General features: G+C 38.4%; 1 protein-coding gene across 1 annotated transcript in view; it reads left to right on the forward strand.

Annotated features, from left to right (window-relative positions):
* trappc8 (trafficking protein particle complex subunit 8) overlaps positions 1-21,478 on the forward strand; it is a 33,470-nt gene extending 11,992 nt beyond the window's left edge. The window contains exons 9-29 of the mRNA XM_041791361.1: positions 61-211; positions 367-467; positions 1,917-2,022; positions 2,511-2,642; positions 3,083-3,307; positions 4,266-4,371; positions 7,093-7,287; positions 7,806-7,966; positions 8,074-8,148; positions 10,203-10,308; positions 10,603-10,757; positions 11,689-12,113; positions 13,778-13,934; positions 14,030-14,126; positions 16,035-16,103; positions 16,204-16,259; positions 16,651-16,857; positions 17,976-18,077; positions 18,630-18,769; positions 19,939-20,028; positions 20,118-21,478. Coding sequence (XP_041647295.1) covers positions 61-211; positions 367-467; positions 1,917-2,022; positions 2,511-2,642; positions 3,083-3,307; positions 4,266-4,371; positions 7,093-7,287; positions 7,806-7,966; positions 8,074-8,148; positions 10,203-10,308; positions 10,603-10,757; positions 11,689-12,113; positions 13,778-13,934; positions 14,030-14,126; positions 16,035-16,103; positions 16,204-16,259; positions 16,651-16,857; positions 17,976-18,077; positions 18,630-18,769; positions 19,939-20,028; positions 20,118-20,352 — 3,091 coding nt within the window. The 3' untranslated portion in view covers positions 20,353-21,478. The remainder of the gene's footprint in view (positions 1-60; positions 212-366; positions 468-1,916; positions 2,023-2,510; positions 2,643-3,082; positions 3,308-4,265; positions 4,372-7,092; positions 7,288-7,805; positions 7,967-8,073; positions 8,149-10,202; positions 10,309-10,602; positions 10,758-11,688; positions 12,114-13,777; positions 13,935-14,029; positions 14,127-16,034; positions 16,104-16,203; positions 16,260-16,650; positions 16,858-17,975; positions 18,078-18,629; positions 18,770-19,938; positions 20,029-20,117) is intronic.
* The last annotated feature ends 428 nt before the right edge of the window (positions 21,479-21,906 follow it).

The following is a 21,906-nucleotide window of genomic DNA, read 5'->3' on the forward strand; positions in this document are numbered from 1 at the left end:
TAAAAGTCAAATTTCAGTTAACATTTTGGCTGATTTAACTTCTCTCATGTATAATATTAGATATCCCCCAGAAGCCCCAGAGCTGCAGATCAGGAAGATGGCTGACCTCTGCTTTCTAGTTCAGCACTATGAGCTGGCCTACAGCTGTTACCACACTGCCAAGAAAGATTTCCTGTCAGATCAGGCCATGCTCTATGCTGCAGGAGCGTTGGTGAGAATCAGACACTCTAACACTAACTTAAAAATAAACAATAAAACCATGAAAACAACCAAACACCGTGTGCAGTAGGTGTAGTAGCTGTGAAGTTCATCCCTATATGTTCTTGTTTTCTGATTTTTCTCCATTTATTCCTCTGAACTCTGTAGGAAATGGCTGCAGTGTCAGCCTTTCTGCAGGCTGGAGCTCCCAGACCATATCCAGCCCACTACATGGATACTGCTATACAGACTTACAGAGATGTCTGCAAGTATGACCCAACAGACATTTTTTATCTGCATTTGCAAAATGAAGTCAGTTTGATTATCAGGTTTCAGCATTTTTGCAGTGTTACTTGGTTTCATAATTTTTTAAGTTAAAATTAATCACATCTTTGGAGTTTTGATCAAGGGATGTTTTGAAGAAGTTTTCTTGCTTTTGACTGTTTTTTAATTTCACAAAAGATCCTAGGTAGTATGATTTATGTTTCTTTGTAAAGACTGTGAATTAGGTTCTTCTAAGTACAGTTGCAGTTCTTCAGGATTTTCAGTATTTTGAATTTATCAGTCCTATCCAAGAATTTTGAGAAATGTATGTTTCTTCAGGTTAATAACTAATCTGATGCTTTATTACAAGATTTTTTGCAGTTTTGATTTTTAGGCTGCCAGTATTGTCCTTACTCCTTACTTAACTGCCTATGGCCAGAGATAAACTTGTTCTTAGCTATGCCTATGCAGGCATCTGTTTGACAACTCAGTTGTGCACATACTCAAAAACTGACAAGGCATGGATGCAATATGCAGTTACACATGGCTGGTAGAGACGGTGTGAAAGCACAGCCTCTAAACACAGCAGCTGAGAAAACTATGACTGAAAGACTGAAAAACAAGCCCACATTTATAACCATCAAAACACTGTGTTGTTGTCACCGCACAGAGACAGTCATGCCTGTCTAATTAGCTGGCAATGTAGAATGTGTAGAGTGTTTAAACCTGTAAAAATAATGAAAAAAAGATCTGTAAGTGACCATGGAAATTTCTTATAATAATAATAATAATAATAATAATAATAATAAACTTTTTTTATACAGCACCTTTGAAAACAAATGTTTACAAAGTGCTTTAACAGACATGACAGCAACAAGAACCCAGGGATTCACAAAAAACAGAGAACAAATCAGCAATAAACCTGACAGAAAAGTCTTGGTAGTCACACAAGAAACAAAACGGACTGAAACACAAAAGAATACGAAAACTGCACAGTTAAAAGGAACAGGAAGTACGTAGATGATCCTGAGGGCATTTAAAATACTAAAAGATGAAATTATCCAGGAAAAGACAGTATGATAAGAAATGAGCGTAAAACTGTATACATACAGTTAAGACGACTTGTATTACCTTAGTTTTTTTATTTAGTACATGTCTGTTTCTAATTTTGCTGACTCCTATGCCAAAAGTCGTAAGTGGACAGCAAACTTTATTGACCATCATTTGGCTTTATAGGCCAGTTTTCTCAGGCTCTATTATTCAGAGCCTTGTTTCAAAATCCACCCAAAAGGTTGGAAATCCTACAAACCAATCGTCACAGTGATTCTGCTTTTTTAGGAAGACTATCATTTAATATTCTTCTTGAACTTATTTGATCCAGACATTTTCTTTGTTTCTGTGCCATTTGTCTTTGTAATTTTGATCTTTTGATCTTTGATCTATTGTCTCTACAGGAACATGGTGCTTGCTGAGCGTTGTGCTTTACTCAGCGCTGAAATTCTGAAGAGTCAGGGCAAATACTCAGAGGCTGCAACTCTTCTCATTAAGATGACCAGTGAGGTGAGAAACGCCCTTTTAACGGTTTTGAAGTATGTCTGGAAGTCCCCGATGCAATAAATACTTAATTTAGGCACACCAGTAGATCAGCCAGTGGTGGTTTTCCTAACATAATTGATTTTTTGATGATCTCTGATGCATGAAACCATGCTGTTCTATGCTGTACACACAGCAAAACACCCACTAACACTACAGCCACACACTCACGTATACTAGCTAAAATGTCAGCATGCATTCATCGCAGGAAAAAACTTTAACATTTTTTGCAAATGGAATACTGTCAACAATTATCACAACATCCAAAATGTTTAGAACATCGGTTTGCTTTTTACATTATTGAGCTCACTTTACAAAATACAGCACTGTCACTAATAGGACATGCATATTTTCATGTTGGTAGCATCGGATGGTAGCATTGATTAACATAACAAAACTCTGATTTGCTGTGGCTTTATTGATCTTGGATCTTTTCATTTAACTTGTTGCATCAGGACTCTGACCTGCGCAGTGCTCTACTATTGGAACAGGCTGCCCACTGCTTTATTAATATGCGTAACCCAATGGTACGCAAGTTTGCTTTCCATATGATCCTGGCTGGTCATCGATTCAGCAAGGCAGGACAGGTAAGCCTTTGGACTATCACTAATCTTTATCTATATGAAAGAACTGTAGAGGTATAAACCAGTTAGTCTCAAAGACAGGATGATATTCCAGTCTGTGGGAACACTTGTTTTTTACTAAATAATGCTTGTGATAACCCAAAACAATGCATCTTTTAACTGTTATTCTTATATGCTAATGTGCAGAGACCACATTACAGGAAGTACAATAGCAGTACTATGTAAATTGAAATATAGCATGCCATTTTCCCAAATAATCATTTCCTGTCTGTTTTGATCAGAACACCGTTTACTGATTTTGTGTTAGTAGAATGTGTGTCTTGTGGCATTAAAATGAAAATTTGCCCTGTTTTGGCTATCTCCTTTACTCTGTTGATTTCTCTGTTTACCTCACATCCTCTTCTTTTACTTTTTCCTTGTCTTTTTGACTCTCCTGCATGTAGAGAAGGCATGCACTACGCTGTTACTGCCAAGCCATGCAGGTATACAAGGAGAGAGGCTGGTCTTTGGCAGAGGACCATATCAACTTCACCATCGGACGTCAGTCCTTTACACTTCGCCAACCAGAGAACGCAGTGATAGCTTTCAGAAAAATCCTGACCAATGACAGCAGGCAAACTGCCACTCAGCAGGGTGCCTTTCTCAGAGAGTATCTCTTTGTTTACAAGGTAATGACAGTTTATAATATGTCAGTATGTTTGACTACAGAATAGAGACAAATGTGTTTTGATCGCTGTTGCTCAAAGGTAGAGTGAGGTGGTTGAGTGTCAAATTAGATCTATTGTTCCTCCTGTCAGTATTTTAATGGACCCTGACTTACTCCCAAAGATAGATCTACAGTGCTGTGAAAAAGTACGTGCCTCTTCCTGAATTATTTTTGCATATTTGTCACACTAAAATGTTTCAGATCATCAAACAAATTTTAGTATAGGACAAAGATAACCCAAGCGAATATAAAATACAGTTTTTAAATGATGATTTCATTTATTAAGGGACAGAATTCCTCCACAGTGATGTGAAAGACTCATCACCAGTTATCACAAACACTTGCTTAGAGGTTTTGCAGCCAAGGGTGGCACAACCAACAATTAGATTTATGGAGAAATTACTTTTTCTCAGAGGGACAGGTAGGTTTGGATGGCATTTTTCCACTGATAAATGAAATCGTCATTTGACAACTGCATTTTGTATTTACTTCAGTTATCTTTGTCTAATAGTGAAAATTGTTTGATAATGTGAAGCATTTAAATGTGTAAATATGCCAAAAATATGAAATCAGGAAAGGGCAAATGCTTTTTCACGTCACTGCATATGTGGTTGCATATGAATATTGTTTTATAAGAGTCTGGTGGGCAGCATGGTAGTCTTTGCATTGCAGCCTTTGCAGTCAGTGTACGAGTGTGTGAAATGGGAAATGGTGGCATTATAACTCAAAACCTAATACTTTACACAGTTCATTGCTGAGAGATACAAAAAAATATATGATTGTAGATTAAGGTAAGACAAAGTCAACAACCATATAAACATGTTAAACGACTTTGGGCGTATAATATATCAGTATATCTCACTTCATATGCATGCTAGGTTCACTTGAAATAGAAATTAAAAACCTGTTTTCTTTTTCAGAGTGTAATTGGGGGAAATGAAGTCAGCCTCCCCGAGCTGCCTCTTCCTTGCATTCTCAGTTCAGCCACAAGAGTTTATTTTGGTCATGAACGCCGCCTCGCAGAAGGTATCAAACATATAAATGATTATTATGCACCTCTGACCAATTGCTTGCAGGTGAAGCTGCAGCAGTATTTCTTTTCTGCCTCTTGAAATGAAAATTTTCACGGTGGATTTGCTAAGTGCTGTTTTTCTTTCTTTTCCTTTTTGGAAAACATGATTAATTTATTTCTGTTTCCCTCTCCTTCTCTCACTTTTTATTTCTCTTTCTTGATTTCTTGCTTTTTGTTTTTTTACTGCTGTTTTTACTGTTTCAAACCCTGTACCAAATATTGCATGGACATGCAGCTATTTGGCTAAACCTGCTGTCATGTTGGAATTAAGTTAGTTCATGGATGTTCATTAACTTGTTCAAAATGACAATAACAAATTCTGACTGATGTCCCAATTCTGTTATATAGAATAAGTAGATATGCACCAATGGTAAAAATTAGAGATGATACCAATTCTGACTGTCGAGGTCTTGTTTATTTAATAATGTAGTTTGGGAACAAATCCTGCTTAAATAGAGGTTAAATGAAAATAAATAAATAAGTTTATGTGATATGCAGTGCCTATAAAATGCCTTGGCTGTTTTACACCTTTATTGGTTTTATTAATCAAACATGGTCAATATAATTTGGCTTTTTGGAAAAAATGGGGCTGCACAGCAGTGCAGGGTTTACCACTGTTGCTTCACAGCAAGATGGTCCCTGGTTCACTTCCCGTTCAGAGCCTTTCTGTGCAGAGTTTGCATGTTCTTCTCGTGCATGCGTGTGTTCTCTCCGGGTACTCCAGCTTATCTCCCACAACCAAAACCCACATTCATTAGGTTAACTGGGGACTTTAAATTGCCCTGTGAGTGTTAGCATGCCTGGTTGTTTGTCTCTATATGTCAGCCCTGCGATTGACTGGCGACCATTCCAGGGTGTACCCCCCTCTCGCCCAATGACAGCTGGGATAGGCTCCAGCCCCCCCGCGACCCCGAACGCGATAAGTGGTATAGAAAAGGGATGGATGGGGGGAAAAAAAACGTAAAAATCCTCTTTAATGTCAAAGTGGAAACAGATTTCTACAAAGTAATATCAATAAAAAATGTATCCCCACTGTGAAGCACAGTGGTGGCAGCATCATGCTGTGGGGATGCCTTTAGTCAGCCGGCACTGGAGGGCTTGTAAAGGTAGAGGGTAAAATGAAAGTGGCAAAATATTTAAAAAATTGTGGAGGACAATCTTATTCAATCTGCGAGAGAACTACGGCTTGGGAGACGATTTATTTTTAGTAAGACTGTGACCTGAAGCATACAGTGAAAGCTACACAGAAATGGTTAAAGGGCAACAAGGTGAAAGTTCTTGAGTGGCTTAGTGAAAACCCAGACCTCAGTCCAATAGAGAATTTGTGGCTGGGCTTGAAAGGGGCTGTTCATACCTGATCCCTGTGCAACCTGACAGAGCTTGAGGAATTTTGCAAAGAAGGATGGAGTAAAATTAGTGTCCAGATATGCAAGCCTGATTGAAACCTATTCACACAGACTCAGAGCTGCGATTGCAGCAAAAGGTCCATCTACTAAATATTGACTTAAATGGAGTGAATATTTATGCAGCTACCTACTTTATATTACACATTTTTATTTGATTGGCATTACTTTGTAGAAATCACTTTTGACAATAAAGAGTTTCTTTTTTTCATAAAAAAGCCAAATTATATTGACTATGATTGAGTTATAAAAGCAACTAGAAAAGCACTCAGAGAGCGCAGACCTCTGCCATTAGTCCTATCTCCCAGTAGTGAAGGATCCTTTAAAAACATTCCTGGATCCAGACGGTGATCTGGATCACTCCCAAAATCTAATTTGCCAATTACTCCCTCCCCGGTGGGGTGGAGACACAGTGAGGCAAAGCATTGGCCTCTGTACATGTGGAAGTCATGGCAGAGGGTGAATATTCCAATATTCCTCTATTCCTCCCAGCATTGTGAGTATTCTCGCTACAATTCGCTTTCTCTCTGTTACGCTCCGACTTGTCTCCTTGGCCAGGCGTGCGTCTTTCAAACTCTATAAACTCCAAAACTTTGAATAAGTTACTCACGTCCGCCATCTCCTGGTGTCAAGTGATAACAGTGCAGACCTCCGCCATTGGCCCTGTCTCCCAATAGTATAGAATCCTTTAAAAAATTCCTGGATCCAGACGGTAATCCGGATCAGTCCCAAAATCAAATCAGTTCTAACTTATGCCATTTCTGACATTTCCTGAAAATTTCATGAAAATCCGTCCATGACTTTTTGAGTTATGTTGCTAACAAACAAACAAACCCACCCGATCACATAACCTCCTTGGCGGAGGTAATAAAAGGGTAAAACATCCAAGGAGGAAAATACTTTTTTATCAGCACTGCATGTGGCATACTACTGAACTGATGTTTTGCTGGGTTAAGTTTTCCCCTATGGTATTCCATTCTATTTTCCACAAAGCATGTAAGCATACAACAAAGATGTTGTTACATGTTTGAGATTAATTCTATTATGGTACTGAAAAAGTCCCAGAAGTAATTTGTGTATATCTTTAAACCCTGTGCACTGAACAGTTAGTAGAAAAAATGTCATTATCTAATCTGAATATACCATGCAACACTGCAGATGTCTAACAAGTCAGATTTTAATTAGTGCCTTCTTGGTTTACTGTTTTTTTGTACTTTAATTGTAATGTCAAAGTCCTTGTGATTTTTCATATTAATTGTCTTCTTTTTGCAGGGGAAAAGCAGGCAGCTACTCATGTATCCCTTGATCAAGAGTATGATCAGGACTTGGCAGCCATGTGGTGCAACCTGGAAGAGCAGCTTGTGGCGGCCTCCAATCGAGGGGTTGTCCCAGTTAACTTCCAACCTACTCAGTGCTGCCTCAACAGCCAGACAGACAACCAGCGCCACCCACTAGCTGTTGTAAAGGGTAATAATAATAATAATAATAATAATAATAATAATAATAATAAACTTTATTTGTATAGCACCTTTAAAAACAGAGGTTTACAAAGTGCTTGGACAACAAGCAGAATCACAGTTACAAAGCAAAACACAAACAACAAAGACATCACAAGAAAGAGAAAACCCCAACAACAGAAGAACCCATGAAAAACTCAGCCAGCAATGTAACTCCAACATCATAAAAACTAGCTGAACATTTTAAAAACAAAATGGTGTCAGCTTATAGAGACATCATAAAAACCCAGATATGAAAAGATTCTGTAATAAAAAGGAAGACCACGAAAAAAAATAAAAATAAAAAAGATGGTTAGATGTGCCACAGTGGACAGAGTGAAATTGTATCCGATTTAAATATTATAACTAAGTAAGTACAAGATATTTTGCTCTTTTTGAAGACATTATTAGGACATGTGGCAGTGCAATCAAATTGGACTGTATTTCAACAGTTCATTTACAACCCCCTATCTGCCTCTTTCTCTGCAGAGCCAATCATAGTTGAGTTGACATTTAAGAACCCTCTCAAGGTTTCTCTGGTTCTTTCAAATTTATCACTGCTGTGGAGATTCACCCCCAATGGCAAGTCTCCATCCAAGAAGATGACTGAAGAATCTGCTATCACCAATGAGGAGACCTTAGCTCAAGGGGTGACTAACCTGAAGCAAATTCTTCTTTTAGACGTTATTATCGTTATTCACGGACAGACAAATGCAGTGAAAAAAGACTAAAGTTATTGCTTTGTTTATTTTTGCAGACGGTACAGAAAGATGATGTTATCACCACTGAGGTCATCCAGGAGTTTCAGATGGGTCCAGAGGAGACCAAAATGGTAAGCTGCTCTTGGGAAACTCTGGGGGTAAACTTTGGGGGAGCAGAGCAGGTGCATTATCTTGTTTGGAGGGCTCGGGTTGTGTTGTGTGATCTACCAGCAGTTTGCCTCAGCAATTTGTTACCTCCCCCAAGGAGGTTATGTGATTGGCAGGGTTAGTTAGTTAGTTAGTTAGTTTGTTAGCAACATAACTCAAAAAGTTATGGACGGATTTTCATGAAATTTTCAGGCAATGTCAGAAATTGTATAAGGAAGAACTGAATCAATTTTGGGACTGATCCGGATCCAGGAATTTTTTAAAGGATTCTTTACTATTGGGAGATAGGGCTAATGGCAGAGGTCTGCGCCCTCCAAGTTTCTAGTTTTAAAATGAAACAAAGTAATTTTTATTATTTTGCCTCTACTGACTACCACAATGATTTTAAACTCAAAGAATCAAGATGTGACTGAACTGTTCACCTTCAGCTTTAATCTTCGGGGTTTGTCAATAATATGGGATATACTAATTAGGAACTACAGCTGGCTTATTTAGAGTACCTCCATTTTCAGGGGTTCAAATGTTTTTGGACAAATTAACATGATATAAAACAGAACCACAGTTTTTTATACTTTGACTGAAAGCCTTTACAAGCAACGACTGCCTGTGTGGAGGCAGTCTTTGACCGTCTAGAGCCCATGGACATCACCATATTTTGAGTAGAGATTACTGCCAGGTCTTTCCTACCTTTGTGGGCCTTTCTGCTTTCAGTTTTGTCTTCAATAACTGGAAAGTGTGCTCCATGGGATTGAGATCAGGTGTACTGTAAAGTGCCATACTTTCGGTTCTGCAGCATTTGGCTGAATTTTAGCAGAGTATAGCCTTCTACCTCTTTCGGCAGTCCAATCATCAATAAACAGCTGTGAGCCCTTTCCATTGGCAGCCGTACATCTCCATGCCACAACACTCCCTCCACCATGTTTGACGGATGACGTAGTATGCTTTGGATCAGGAGCTGTTCTTTTCCTTCTCCATACTTTCCCATCATTCTGCTACAAGTTTAGTTTGGTTCATCTCCCTGAAGAATCTGATTATAGACCTGTGGAGGCCTTTTTAGATTTTTTTTTTTTTTTTTTTTTTTTTGGCAAAGTCTAATCTGACTCTCCGGTTCTTGAATGTTACCCTTGGTTTGCACCTTGTTGTAAAGCCTCTTTATTTACTTTCAAGAATGCATCTTTTCATTGTAGACTTTAACAATGATACATTCCCATCCCCACCTTTTCTGGTCTAGATGTTGTGAATGTTTTTTTTCCCACCAAGGACAGGATTCTGTAATCATTAGGGTTGGGAATCACTAGTGGCCACATGATACAATATTATCACGATTCTTGGGTCACGATTCAATATTATTGGGATTTTAAACATTTTGCAATACAGTGAGCATTGCAATACCATATGCTGCGATCTATACGATTTTTGCAGCTGTTTAGCTGATTTAGTATGAGTGTTATATTAGCCTCATGTTTGCCGTATTTCTGCAGTATTTTATTTTTATGTAGCACTTCTTGCAAACCTCATTTGTGCCCTGCTTGCATTCCCAGTGTCTTTCCTCTGGTGCTGCCATGTATGTTGAACTAACTTTCTCCTGCTGTATGACCCTAACCCTAACCCTACCCTAACCTCTGCTGACCTCACTGGACAAACAATTTATTGTTGCATTTATTTGACTTCAGTTCATATTAGCGATTAATTTGAAAAAATCGATACTTGGTGGATATCACCAGACAAAATATCGTGATACTATGCTGTATCAATTTTTTTCTCCCACCCCTAGTTATCCTCTGTGGTCTCTTAGGCCTTTTAATTCTACTGAGACTGCCAGTGAAAGCTTTTTCTCTTTTAAGAATGCACCACATGGTTTATTCCGCCACCTCTGAAGTTTTTACTCTCTCTAATATACAGGTGCATCTCATGAAATTACAATATTGACTATTAGCTTGATAGTATAGCACTGAAACATAGAAAAGGCTATCAATCAATGTTGCAGTGTTAATAGTCATTATGATCTTGGATCTAGGCTCGACTCCGGCTGCTGCCTCACAGAATAGGCCATCTGAACATTGTTGGTGTGGTGTACAACCTGGCTACGGCCTCATCTGGAGAGAAGGCTCCCAGCACTGAAGGTATTTACCATTGTTATTATTTTGTTTAATTCAGATGATCATCAGCTAAACGATTGTTTTTTCCTTTAGTGTAAGTTGATGCTCATTTTGGTGTCAAAAAGGTCTGTTTTGTGTTTCTTATTAGTTGCAGTTTTACCTATTACCATTGTTGTGCTTTTTTAAGTGTCTCTCCCGTAGGTCTGTTTAAGTGACATTTGAAAAAACACTCATCAAAGGAAATAATTGGTTGATCTATGAGGAGGCTTTGTGTTTTGCTTTCACAGTTACACTCATCGCAAATGTATTTCTGTTTAGGCCAGCAAACACTGGATTTGATAGTTCGAGGCAGACAAGACCTGAAAATCCGTGGTCCCAGACTTAATCAAACCAAAGAGGACAAGATGTTGGTTCGGCATGGTCCTGATCATCGACTGGATCCCATCATAACCCCACCCATGCCCCTAATGGAGGTAACCTAACTCACTTACGATGAAAACATTCATCGTATCCTGTTTTGCAAACAGAGTGGTGCTAAACATGAAGACCAATGATGCGCTGATGTGTTTTGCATTAACTCAGTTTGAGTCCGTTTTTCCGAAGTGCTGATTCTGTCTGCTGCAGATGAAATTCACATCAGATATTTTTCAACGCTTTTAACTGGAATGCTACTCAGATTATATCTAATTGAAGAAATGCCCTGAATTTGCATTAATAAGTATTCATGCATCAATCCAGTAATATCAGTCAGGGGCATATTTCAGCACTGCATTTCCCATACATGCTTTATGTCTACATTTCTCAAAATGCCGTTTGTGTCTGTTTTACTGGGACTTAGAAAATAAAGTAAATGGATGCAAGACAGCTGAAAGCACACAGAATGAACAGCAATAGCTCTATAAAAACACAAGATGTAATTCATTTCTGATACCTGCAGTTATTTATTTATTTAATATGCTATTATGGTATTTGTAAGTCAGTGCTGGCTTTTGCTGACAGTCTATAACTCACATGATTTATTGAAGCCAGCATCACCATAGAGTTCCATTACATTCAGAACGTATTCAGACCCCCTCCACTTTTTTCAATTTTTTTATATTGCAGCCTGATGCTACAACCGTTTGAAGTCATTCATTTCCTCATTAATGTACACTCAATATTCCATCATGACAAAGTAAAAATAACAACTGAAATATCACATTGACATAAGCGCTTTGCAACAACACTTGAAATCAAGCTCAGGTGCCTCCCATTTCTCTGGATCTTTGCTGAGATGTTTGTACACCTTGATTGGAGTCCACCTGTGGTAAATAAAACTGGACATACCTGAAATTATGTTATGTATACATGTATGTGTATGTGTTTTCATATCCATATTTGCATATTCTTGTGTTTCCATTCCAGGTCTTTTTCTTGCAGTTTCCGACTGCTCTGCTCTGTGGTGAGATCAGAAAGGCCTACGTCGAGTTCTGTAACGTCAGCAGTGTTGCGCTGTGTGGCCTTCGAGTGGTATCGACACACCCTGATTTCTTTACCTTTGGTAGTCAGGCCACAACGCCCATCAGCCCCAACTCAACTGAAAATTGCTCAGCCTATAAAACCATCGTCACGCCCCCTGATTCAAACTGCAAGGCATCAGAGATGTTGGTCTCGCCTGAGGACTTCAGCCAACTGTCTGGTGTGATGGAGATACCAATAGAAGGCAACACACTGCAGCCAGGGGAGTCAACACAGCTTCCTCTGTGGCTTAGAGGACCAGACCAGGAGGGAGTTCATGAAATTAATTTCCTATTTTACTATGAGAGCACAGAGAAAGGAACCAAAATCAGGTAATGATAAACTGAAGACTGTGAACTGGCCTGAAGTCATGCATATGATAATTTACGTTTATGTTTAAATAGCCCTGTGTCTTTTTAAGCATTTCCTATGAAGCTCTCCAAAATTACGCCTGGATGAACTGGATCAAAAACATATTCCTGTTTCACATTTTTATAAAGGACTTTGCCTGGGTTCACAGAGATACAAGCTTACTAATTTTTGTGAACAGGAGAGCAATTATATTTGAATTAAGCCTAATTAGACCTATGAAGAACCTATCTAAATCTTTATGTCGGAAATAGTACATGCTTTACATTCAAATTTGTAGTAAGATTCTATCACTATTTAATTTTTTTCAACGGTTAAATACTATATAGTCCCTTTCATGGAAAAAGTGATGCTGGAAAAAAACTGTTTTCAGCTTAGGAGCAAATCTTGAAGTGGAAAGACACAATTTACAGGTGCATCTTAAAAAAAAAAAAAAGTAATATCATTAGAAGTTCATGGCTGTGATTTATTTCCAAAACTGAAACTTCCATGTATTCCAGATAACGTCTCATACAAAGTGAAATATTTAAGACTTTTTCGTTTTGATCTTAATGATTATGGCTCACAGCTCACAAAAATAACTATCTCTAATTATTAGAATAATTTTGGAAAAGTCTAATTTCTTGACAATCACTTCTCTCACCCATAAGTGTCTCACTTGGGCTGAGGAGAAAAGATCTGGACTGTTGCTCAGTGGTCCAAAGTCCTTCTTTAAGATTAAAGTAAATTTCATTTGGAAATCAAGGTCCCAGAGTCTGGAGAAAGATCAGAGAGGCACAGACTCAAAGGTGCTTGGAGTCCAGTGTTCTTGACTTCTGCAGTCAGTGATGGTTTGGGGGTGTCTGTGCCTGATTGGCCAGCCGACTGGTCTGTCCTGAACCCCATAGAGAATCCCTTGGGAAATGTAAAGAGGAAGATGAGAGACACCAGATTCAACAACACAGACGAGCTGCTGTAAGAGCAACCTGGACTTCATAACACCCCAGCAGTGCCACGGACTGATTGGCTCCATACCATGTCACATAGATGTAGTAATTTGTGTGAAAGGAGCCCTGACCAAGTACTGAGTGCATAAATAAGCATCATTTTCCAGAACGTCAACATTTCTGTATTATAAATCCTTTTTTTTGTGCTCTAATATTTTGAGGTCTTGGATTTTACATTTCTGTGAGCTGCAAGTTGTAATTATATGAGAAGACTAGAAGAAATCGATGTTTAACTTTTTGAATTAAATCAGGAAAAATGAACTTTTTTATGATACATGTATTACAGAAATGGCTACAAGTTATACTGCACTAACATTTGTTTAGCAACAGACCTACCACTTTTCTAAGTGCTTTGTGTCAACAGCCAGGTGTCTGTGATTATTCACTGTTACCATTCCATCCAGTTTTGCTGGAGCTTTTATTGAGCATAGCTCACCGCTCTAAGTTTCTGAGTTAAATTCTGGTTGCTTCACACTCCCATTACCAATTTGGTTGAAAATAACTTTTATAGATTTCAAAGAACATATTCTGTTTAACACTGCTGGATTTTAATGCTGTTTTGACCCAGCAGTTATGCAAACAGTACTCTTCTCCTGTTTAATATCCCATCTTCATTGTCTCGTTCTCTTTTTCATGATAAGTCACCGTGTGTTGCGTCACACAGTGTTTATCTGTGCCAGTCGTTCTCTAAGCGTGCAGGCCTCTGCTTGCCGCAGTAGCGGTCCTCCACATCACTGTCTGGATGACAAAGGTAGCAGTGGAACTCTGGTCTTTATTGATGTGGAGAACATCAATACGGTAAGATAAACCAAGAACACACTCTTAGTGCCCAGCTTGTTCTTTTTTGTTGAAGTCCCTGTCACAGCTCATACTTTTTTATTCTTTGGTTCCAGAGTGAAGCTTGTGTGCGAGAATTCCACATTGTCCAGGTGTCAAGCAGCAGTCAACACTGGCGCCTACACAAGTGTATAAACCCTGCCAAGGAAAAAGGTTTGTTTCAGTTTATAGTTAACTATCCATTTGTGAGGAATTTAGCTTTATTCTTAAATTTAGAATTAAGTGGTCCATCTTACCTTTAAGTACAGTGCATTCATAAAGTATTTAGACCTCTTCACTCTTTTTTGGATCTTTTATGTCGCAGCCTGATGCTGTCGTTAAAATTAATTTTTATTCTCATTAATCTACACTCAGTACTCTATTTCTCTGGATTGTTGCTGAGATGTTTCTACACCTTGATTGGAGTCCACTTGTGGTAAATTGAATTGATTGGATATGATTTGGAAAGGCACACAACTCTCTATAAAAGGCCTCGCAGCTGACAATACATATCAGAGCAGAAACCAAGCTATGAGTTTAAAGATCTGCCTGTGAAGCTGAGACAGGATTGGGGAAGGCTACTAAAAATGTCTGCTGCACTAAAGGTTCCCAAGAGCATAGTGGCCTCCATGATTCTCAAGAAGTTTGGCACAACCAGGACTCTTCCCAGAGCTGGTCACCCGGCCAAACTGAGCAATCGGGGGAAAAGGGCCTTAGTAAAGGAGGTGACCAAGAACCAGATGGTCACTCTGATTTAGTAACATTCCCCCCTCTTCCCCCCTTCTTTTTAATGTATTCTGTACTTTCTTGTTTAGATTGTTTGATGCCATTAAATTGTCTACATATAATTTTGTTGCATGCTTGAGACTTAAGCACAGATAAAAATACTTCAAGGATGCCAGATTCAACTTTTCATGAAGCCTCTTTCAGGTTTTAGTTTAAGTAATATCTGACTTGTAGGAATCTATGAAAGTCTTGATTTCCCAACCCATGTTTAGCCTGTAAAGCAAGGTTGTCAAACTCAAGACCTTGGGGCAAATTCTGGCCCATGGTAGAGTTATACCCAGCCTGCTAGGTAATACCATATTTTCATTATAACTGGCCCAGCAGTGTGAGGTCTGCAGATTTCCTCCAGAATAAAAAATTAACCTTAACCTTGATGATTTGAAATATCCTTGAAAATTACTTTGTCTTTTAATTTCATTTATTTTCAATTTTGACCTAACCTTGTGATTTTTGACTTTTTATGTCATATGTTGAACTTTGTCATTCACAATTTTAAATTTGAAGTAATTTTTTTGTTTCAAATGTTATCCCATATTTCTACCTTTAAAACTCACGAGTTCAAATTTTATCTCATATTTTGACTGTTTGAACTCATGATGTCAAATTTTGATTTATATTTTGACCTTTTAAACTCATGATTTTGAATTTATCTCATATTTTGACCTTGTCAAACTCATGATTTCAAATTTTATCTTATGCATTTGCCTTTTAAAAACATTTTTTTGCCTTCAATTTAATTTTTAAAATTTTTTATCTCTCTTGATTTTGAGTCTTTGAACTTATCATTTTGTTTTTTAACTAAATACCTTTTGTCATCAGTGCTAAGTTTTATTTCCCATAAGTCATTACTGGTGAAAATGAGGATGACAGTTTATGGTTAAATGTTGACTCTGTTAGGCTCTCAGGTTAGACCTAAATTCAGAATCTGGCACCTTTGATTGAGTTTCACACCCCTGCTGTACAGCTTCAAATCTCTGGAACGCCCCCTTGTGGACAAATGAATACGGGGAGTTTAACCTCTAGAGATCAGAATTTTAGACAATTCTCCTACTCTGCAGAGTTTTGCTATTTCCTGCCAGGATTTTGGTAGAGTGTCAGATATGGGATCATCTGAGACCATCAGTCAGTCCTGCAGTTTGCTCACATGGCCAAATCTTGACAAATTATTATTATTTAGTCAAGTCACTGACAATTTCAGTCTCACTGCTTCATTCAACAGAAATGGCTTATTTTACTTACTGTGAATCAAGCGTGATGTATTTTAAATCATGACTTGGCCTTCCTTTTCTCCAATAGACTGTAAACTTACCAGCAGAGAAAGAGCCAAGCTGTGTTTCAGGGCCACAAGATGCAAGCCAGTCCAAGGTATCTGATAAAAATATAAGAGACAAGTTTAATGGATGGCACTTAGAGTTACAGTTTTGATTAAGAGCAGATTTGATCATGTTTTGTCTGATGTTTTCAGCTACAGATGCTGTGCAGAAGTATACCTTTGCAGACCTGAATCTGGGGAATGAACAGGTAAATTGAAAGAGGAAAAAAATGTCTGCTATTTAAAATAGTCCAATGTTTGATCTCATTTTTAAACTCTGTAAAGGCAAAACTGTTGTTGCTGATGTTATTATTTCCAGTAGGGGTTGTAGTGGTGATAGTAGTAAAAGCAGTAGTAGTATTATGATCTGTTGACATTTTCAGCATACTTTAAAACTTAGCAAGCAGGCATTGGATGCATTTCACTCTGTCATTATTAATACCTCTTGTAGGATACTGTCAATTGTGGCTGTGCACCATCTGTGTTTAAAAAAAACCAAAAAACTCCCCACTGAAACTTGGAATAAAGCTTTGAGAGTAATAAAGAAAAACACTGTGTCTCTCTCTTACCAACTTCTTCTGTTGCTGTGTTTCTATTTAGATCATCAGTTCCTCCACACCTTGTGGAGATTTCTTTTTCCGTGGGTGTTGGACCTCAGAGTCTCAGCGAGTGAACCTGGCATCATCCAGGACATTATCCAGCAGCAAGAGTCAGGGTTCTGTCTCCACTGAGAATACAGCCTCTGACATTAACAATATAGTAAAGAAGTGTAACGAGCTGGACCTCAACATCATTGTTATTTGGAAGGTACATTTTAAAGACATTGATAATTAACAGTATAATTAAAACTTTAACTCTTTACTCTTTGTTCTTTGCTGTCCTTAGCATTTTACCATATTATTTAGTCTGGTGCATACAGGTGCAACAATTTCCACATATTCTAGATTCATCTCATACAAAGTGAAACATTTCTACACTTTTTTGTTTTAATCCAGTTCTATGGCTAACAGCTCATGAAAATAAGGAATCCAGTCTCTCAAAATATTAGAATATTGTGGAGAACCTGAATTTGCAAAGGTTTCTTAAGCCTTGATTCTCTCATTTGGGTTTGATGCTCACAATCACAATCATGGGGAAGATTGCTGACTTGACAAATGTCCATAAGGCCATCATTTTAAATCCCTACAAGGAGGGTAAGCCACAGAGGGTCACTGCTGAGAGGACAGGCTGTTCTCATCTGCTGAGAAGCTTTATGGAGATACAAATTTCCTTTTCCAGCAGGACTTGGCACCTGTCCACACTGAAGCCAAAAGTGCCAAAAACTGGTTTGCTGACCATAGTATTACTGTATTTAATTGGCCAGCCAACTGGTCTGACCTGGACCCTAAAGAGAATCTCTGATGAAATGTCAGGAGGAAGATGAGAGACAACAGTCAACAATACAGATGAGCTGAAGGCTGCTATCAGAGCAACCTGGGCTTTAAAACATCCAAGCAGTGCCACAGACTGATGGACTCCATGCCAAGTCACATAGATGCAGTGATTTGTGTGAAAGGACCTCCAACACATTACTGCGTGAATAAATAAGCATCATTTTCCAGAAGGTCAACAGTTCTGCATTTAATTTTTTTTTTCAAGTCATGAAATATTTCTCTTTGTAATCATGAATCTAGAATATATGGAAGTTTCACTTCTTGAATTAAATCACAGAAAAAGGAACAAACTTTTCCAGGATATTCTATTCTTTATGTGATGCACCTGTATATGTGTTAGAAAGCAGTTTGACTATGTTAGATGTCACGCAAACATTTCACGCCATATATATTCTGTGAACAAAAATTCAGTTTAAATTATGAAAGCTAATAAACTCAAAAACATGCTTAAAGTTCTTGATCTTGATGTTTTGGATCTGCTTGTTTGTACAGGCTTATGTAGTCGAGGACAACAAACAACTGATTCTGGAGGGCCAGCTCCATGTGGCCTTACAGACCATCGGCAAAGAAGCCAGTTCCCTGATTCCCAGAGAGGTATGGCATAAAACACAGTAGACAATGGTTAGACACTGCAGTCACAAATTTAACCCAAGTTAGTCAGTTAATCCAGAATAAGCTGCCTAGCTTTTAGTTTATTCCAATAAATGCAAAAACATAGCTCTAGTTTTTTCCTGTCCTTCACTGGTTACCAGTTGATTTTGATATTGATTTTTATGTTTTTATCACTTTTTGTTTTTATTTTAACATTTTGATATAATTGCCAAGAACCTGTCTTAATTTTTTATCCACCTGTTTTGACCACTTCATATCTGCATGCGATAGGAGGTACCTTGTAACTTGTTTTGAAAGGGGCATTATAAACAAAGTATTACCATGGATAAGGTTTTATTTCCTATCCAATACTAATAATAGGGTCAAGATAACAAGGTTGTGTTTTCAGTAAAAAGAAATTAATGGGCATTTCAGTAATACTAAAAATTGTATAGGAAAAAAGTACATCTACAGTGGTCAGGATTTACTCTTTGCTATAAGAAAAAATGTCTAATTCTGAATTTCTGTATTTGTGATTTTGTGTTTTTGTTTCAGGAAGCTCAGGAGATGGTGCTCCTCAAGTTTAAATCAGAGCTGCCCCCTCCAGTGGTCCTGCCTTCTGCAGAGCTATCCCAGCTTATCAAAACCAACCTGCACTACCCGGAGACCTACAACCACCCATTTGTCCAGGAGAGGTGGGACATGAACATACATCACACACGCACACATACAATTCAGTTATAACAACCAAATAAAGTAGGGATGAATGGTATATAGTTTTAGCCCAGCTTTTTTCTGCTACTCTAAATGTCAGTGGTACAGATAGATATGATTAATTATAAATGTTTATTTTACAGAAATCATTATTTATAGTTAAACCAAACCATACAATTATTAGACCAGGGGTGCCCAATACGTCAATTGCGATCAACCAGGCGACTATGTGAAGTGCACACTTCGCATGCCTGCAAGTGCTTGGTCTGACCTGGTCCTTGTGTGTTGTGATTTTTAAGTACGTGGGGGTGATAACATATATGAAGAAAAATGTTGGAAAGGTTTAGCTATATTAAACGTTGGATCTTAGTACTGATGGAAACTATGCATAGCATCCTCTGCTGCCTTTAACAATTAAATCTTCCCTTTCTCATACACCTCCCAAGAGGAGAGAAGTTTGATGGTTTTGCTGAAAAACTGCTGGTCATAAAGTTTGCTTGTCTCAGAAGAGGCAAAGTTTTTAAAGAGGCATACATGACATACATTTAGTAGCTATTCTCAAATGTTCTGTAGACTCTCCAGAGAGTTTCAGAACTAGAATGCTAAATAAAGGCAATTATGTCTTAGCTTATAAAGAAACTTCTGTAAAATGATAAACTTTCTTTTTTAAAGATCACATATTTTACCCCTTTAAGACAAGTTTATATTGGTCTCAGAGGTCCCAAAAACATAATGAGCTGTCTGACTCTGCCCCTGACCCCACCCCTCTCATGAAATAGATGTGACTTAATGGATGTGGCTCTCCTGATCCTCCTCTCAGGAGAGGAGGGCAGAACTTTCTTCCAAGTGGAGAGGGCCAACCAAACCTGAAGGCGGGCTAACTACCCACGTGACATTATGAAAGGAAAATCTGAGAATGACTTGTTTTAGCACACATTTTCTGAAAGGTGGAGAAATGGGGGGGGGTCTGATTCTTGAAGGAATGTGGATAGGGCAGGGCACATATTTTTGTTTGAAAAGCCTGAAAAAGTGTATTTTGCATAATATGTGACCCTTAACCCCTTTACAATGAACATCAGCATTTCCTCTGTACAAAGTTCATTTAGAAACACATAAGCTTTAATTGATGATGATTTCTCCCTGTCTGTAGCCTCTGTGTGGTTCCAGTTACACTGACCCTGTCAAACTGCTCATCCGCTCAAGTAGACGTCATAATAGAGTTGCAGCACAAAAGCGCCAGGTTAGTGTACACATGCACACACTCATGCACAAAGACTTTTACTTTGAAACCCTTTTTTTATCCTCTCTCTTTCAATTGTGTCCTTTCAGCCAAGAGTCTCTGGAGGTCCACAGCTCATTCACTTGGGTGGGTCAGACTCAATACAAGCTACAACTAAAGGCTCAAGAGGTGCTGTGCCTGACTCTACGGGCCTGTTTCCTTCAGGCAGGAGTCTACAACCTCAACACTCCGCGAGTCCTTGCGAAGCCAGCCCAGCTGGGCACCATGTGTGAGACAAGTCAGCAGACAGCTAGTCCTGCTCTCATTATCATTAATAATGCCTGAGCAGAGCAACATGGCCTGCAAGGAAGAGGGCTTCGACTCTGTTGAAACAGAAACCCCTGAGCAGTGACTTTACCTGCTTCTCTACACACCTGAACATGTTTTTTTTAAACTATCCCAGACAACAGGAAAACAGATGTTTGTACCACTTAGTAAAATAGAGACAGATTTATTTAAAACAAACTGCTACAGTTTATAGAGTTTGATGAGTTGACACTGTAGAGGAAGTGGTCAAACTGTTTATGAACATTGAAACTCTTACTTTTTTAAGCCAAGAATCAAAAAATTTCATCTGCTTGTTACTTTTTAAAGAGGCCCACCAACACAGAGGTTTATCCTTACTTAGTCTAGCCTTCCTTTCTTCTATTTTTACCCACACTCACAATCACCAGCATCTAAAACGCTCACTTTGTATTTGGAACTGATATGAGGTAAGTCATGTATTAGACAAGTGCTGGTGTTTGACCCAAATTAAGACTGTCTCTCTTACTTTTCTTTAAAGCTTTATATCACACTTATGCTCTTAATTCAGATATGGAGTGTGCCCATGTTGATTTACAAAACACGAGTGCTCACAACAATGAGGTTTAATTTTCTGTGCATTCGAGCTAGTTTAGCTGGACTGGCCAGCATTTCAAGGCCTTCAGGCTATTTCTGTCTGATAGAAGTGAAAACAACTTTTGAATGCTTATATGTGAATATATCCCACTCGAGAGGTATCAGATTCATAAATAACTGAACAGTTCTTTTCAAGTGACATTTACTCTGAAATTCTAACAGGAGCTGTGTACATCCTCTATATTGTATTCCTCACCACCCAACCATCTTTTCATTGAGTCTACATTGTTGGGGCATCAGTCCCCCAGCAATGTAGAGTCCTTGGTAGAAACTACTGACCACTGTGTGACTTCATCATTAAATAACACTCTAGCCGTATTGTCTCATGTACAAGCAGGTCATTTTCTCCAGTCCAGCCAGATCGGCTAACCCCCCTCAATTTTTGTGTTTAAATTAACTGTATTGTGATCAAGCTCTTGTATGCATTGTTTTGACTGCTTTTCTGAAAATTATGCATTATATTTATATAACTAATTGAATGTAAATAGAAAATAAACCATACCTAATGATACCTTTTGCTCTGCAAGACTCTGATTTCTGGATGGTAAAATTCCAACTTGGAGCACTATGATTCAATGCAGAAGACATTATAATGTGACCAGTGTTAGGGGAGAGGTTTGTGGCGTTAGCTGTTAGCCAAAGTCCCAATTGCACGCTTGTTTTCAGACCTGCCTCTCCATATATGTTACACTTACAGTGTCATTTAGCAGACGCTTTTGTCCAAAGAAATGTACATCTAAGAGATGTACAGCACAAGCAAAGATTTAGACAAGAGCAAACAACATTAGTAAGTGCCGTAAAGGGTTTTAAGTCCATTTGGCTGCAGGTGCTGCACATGATGTTTTGCATTGGTTCCCAACCTGGGGTGCGGGAGGTTTACATGTGCATGCCTGTCAGTAATAAGTTGCAGTAGTCAATGCGTGATATGTAGAGGGCCTC

The sequence above is a fragment of the Cheilinus undulatus genome, linkage group 7 (assembly GCF_018320785.1).
Source record: "Cheilinus undulatus linkage group 7, ASM1832078v1, whole genome shotgun sequence".
Taxonomy (NCBI): Eukaryota; Metazoa; Chordata; class Actinopteri; order Labriformes; family Labridae; genus Cheilinus; species Cheilinus undulatus.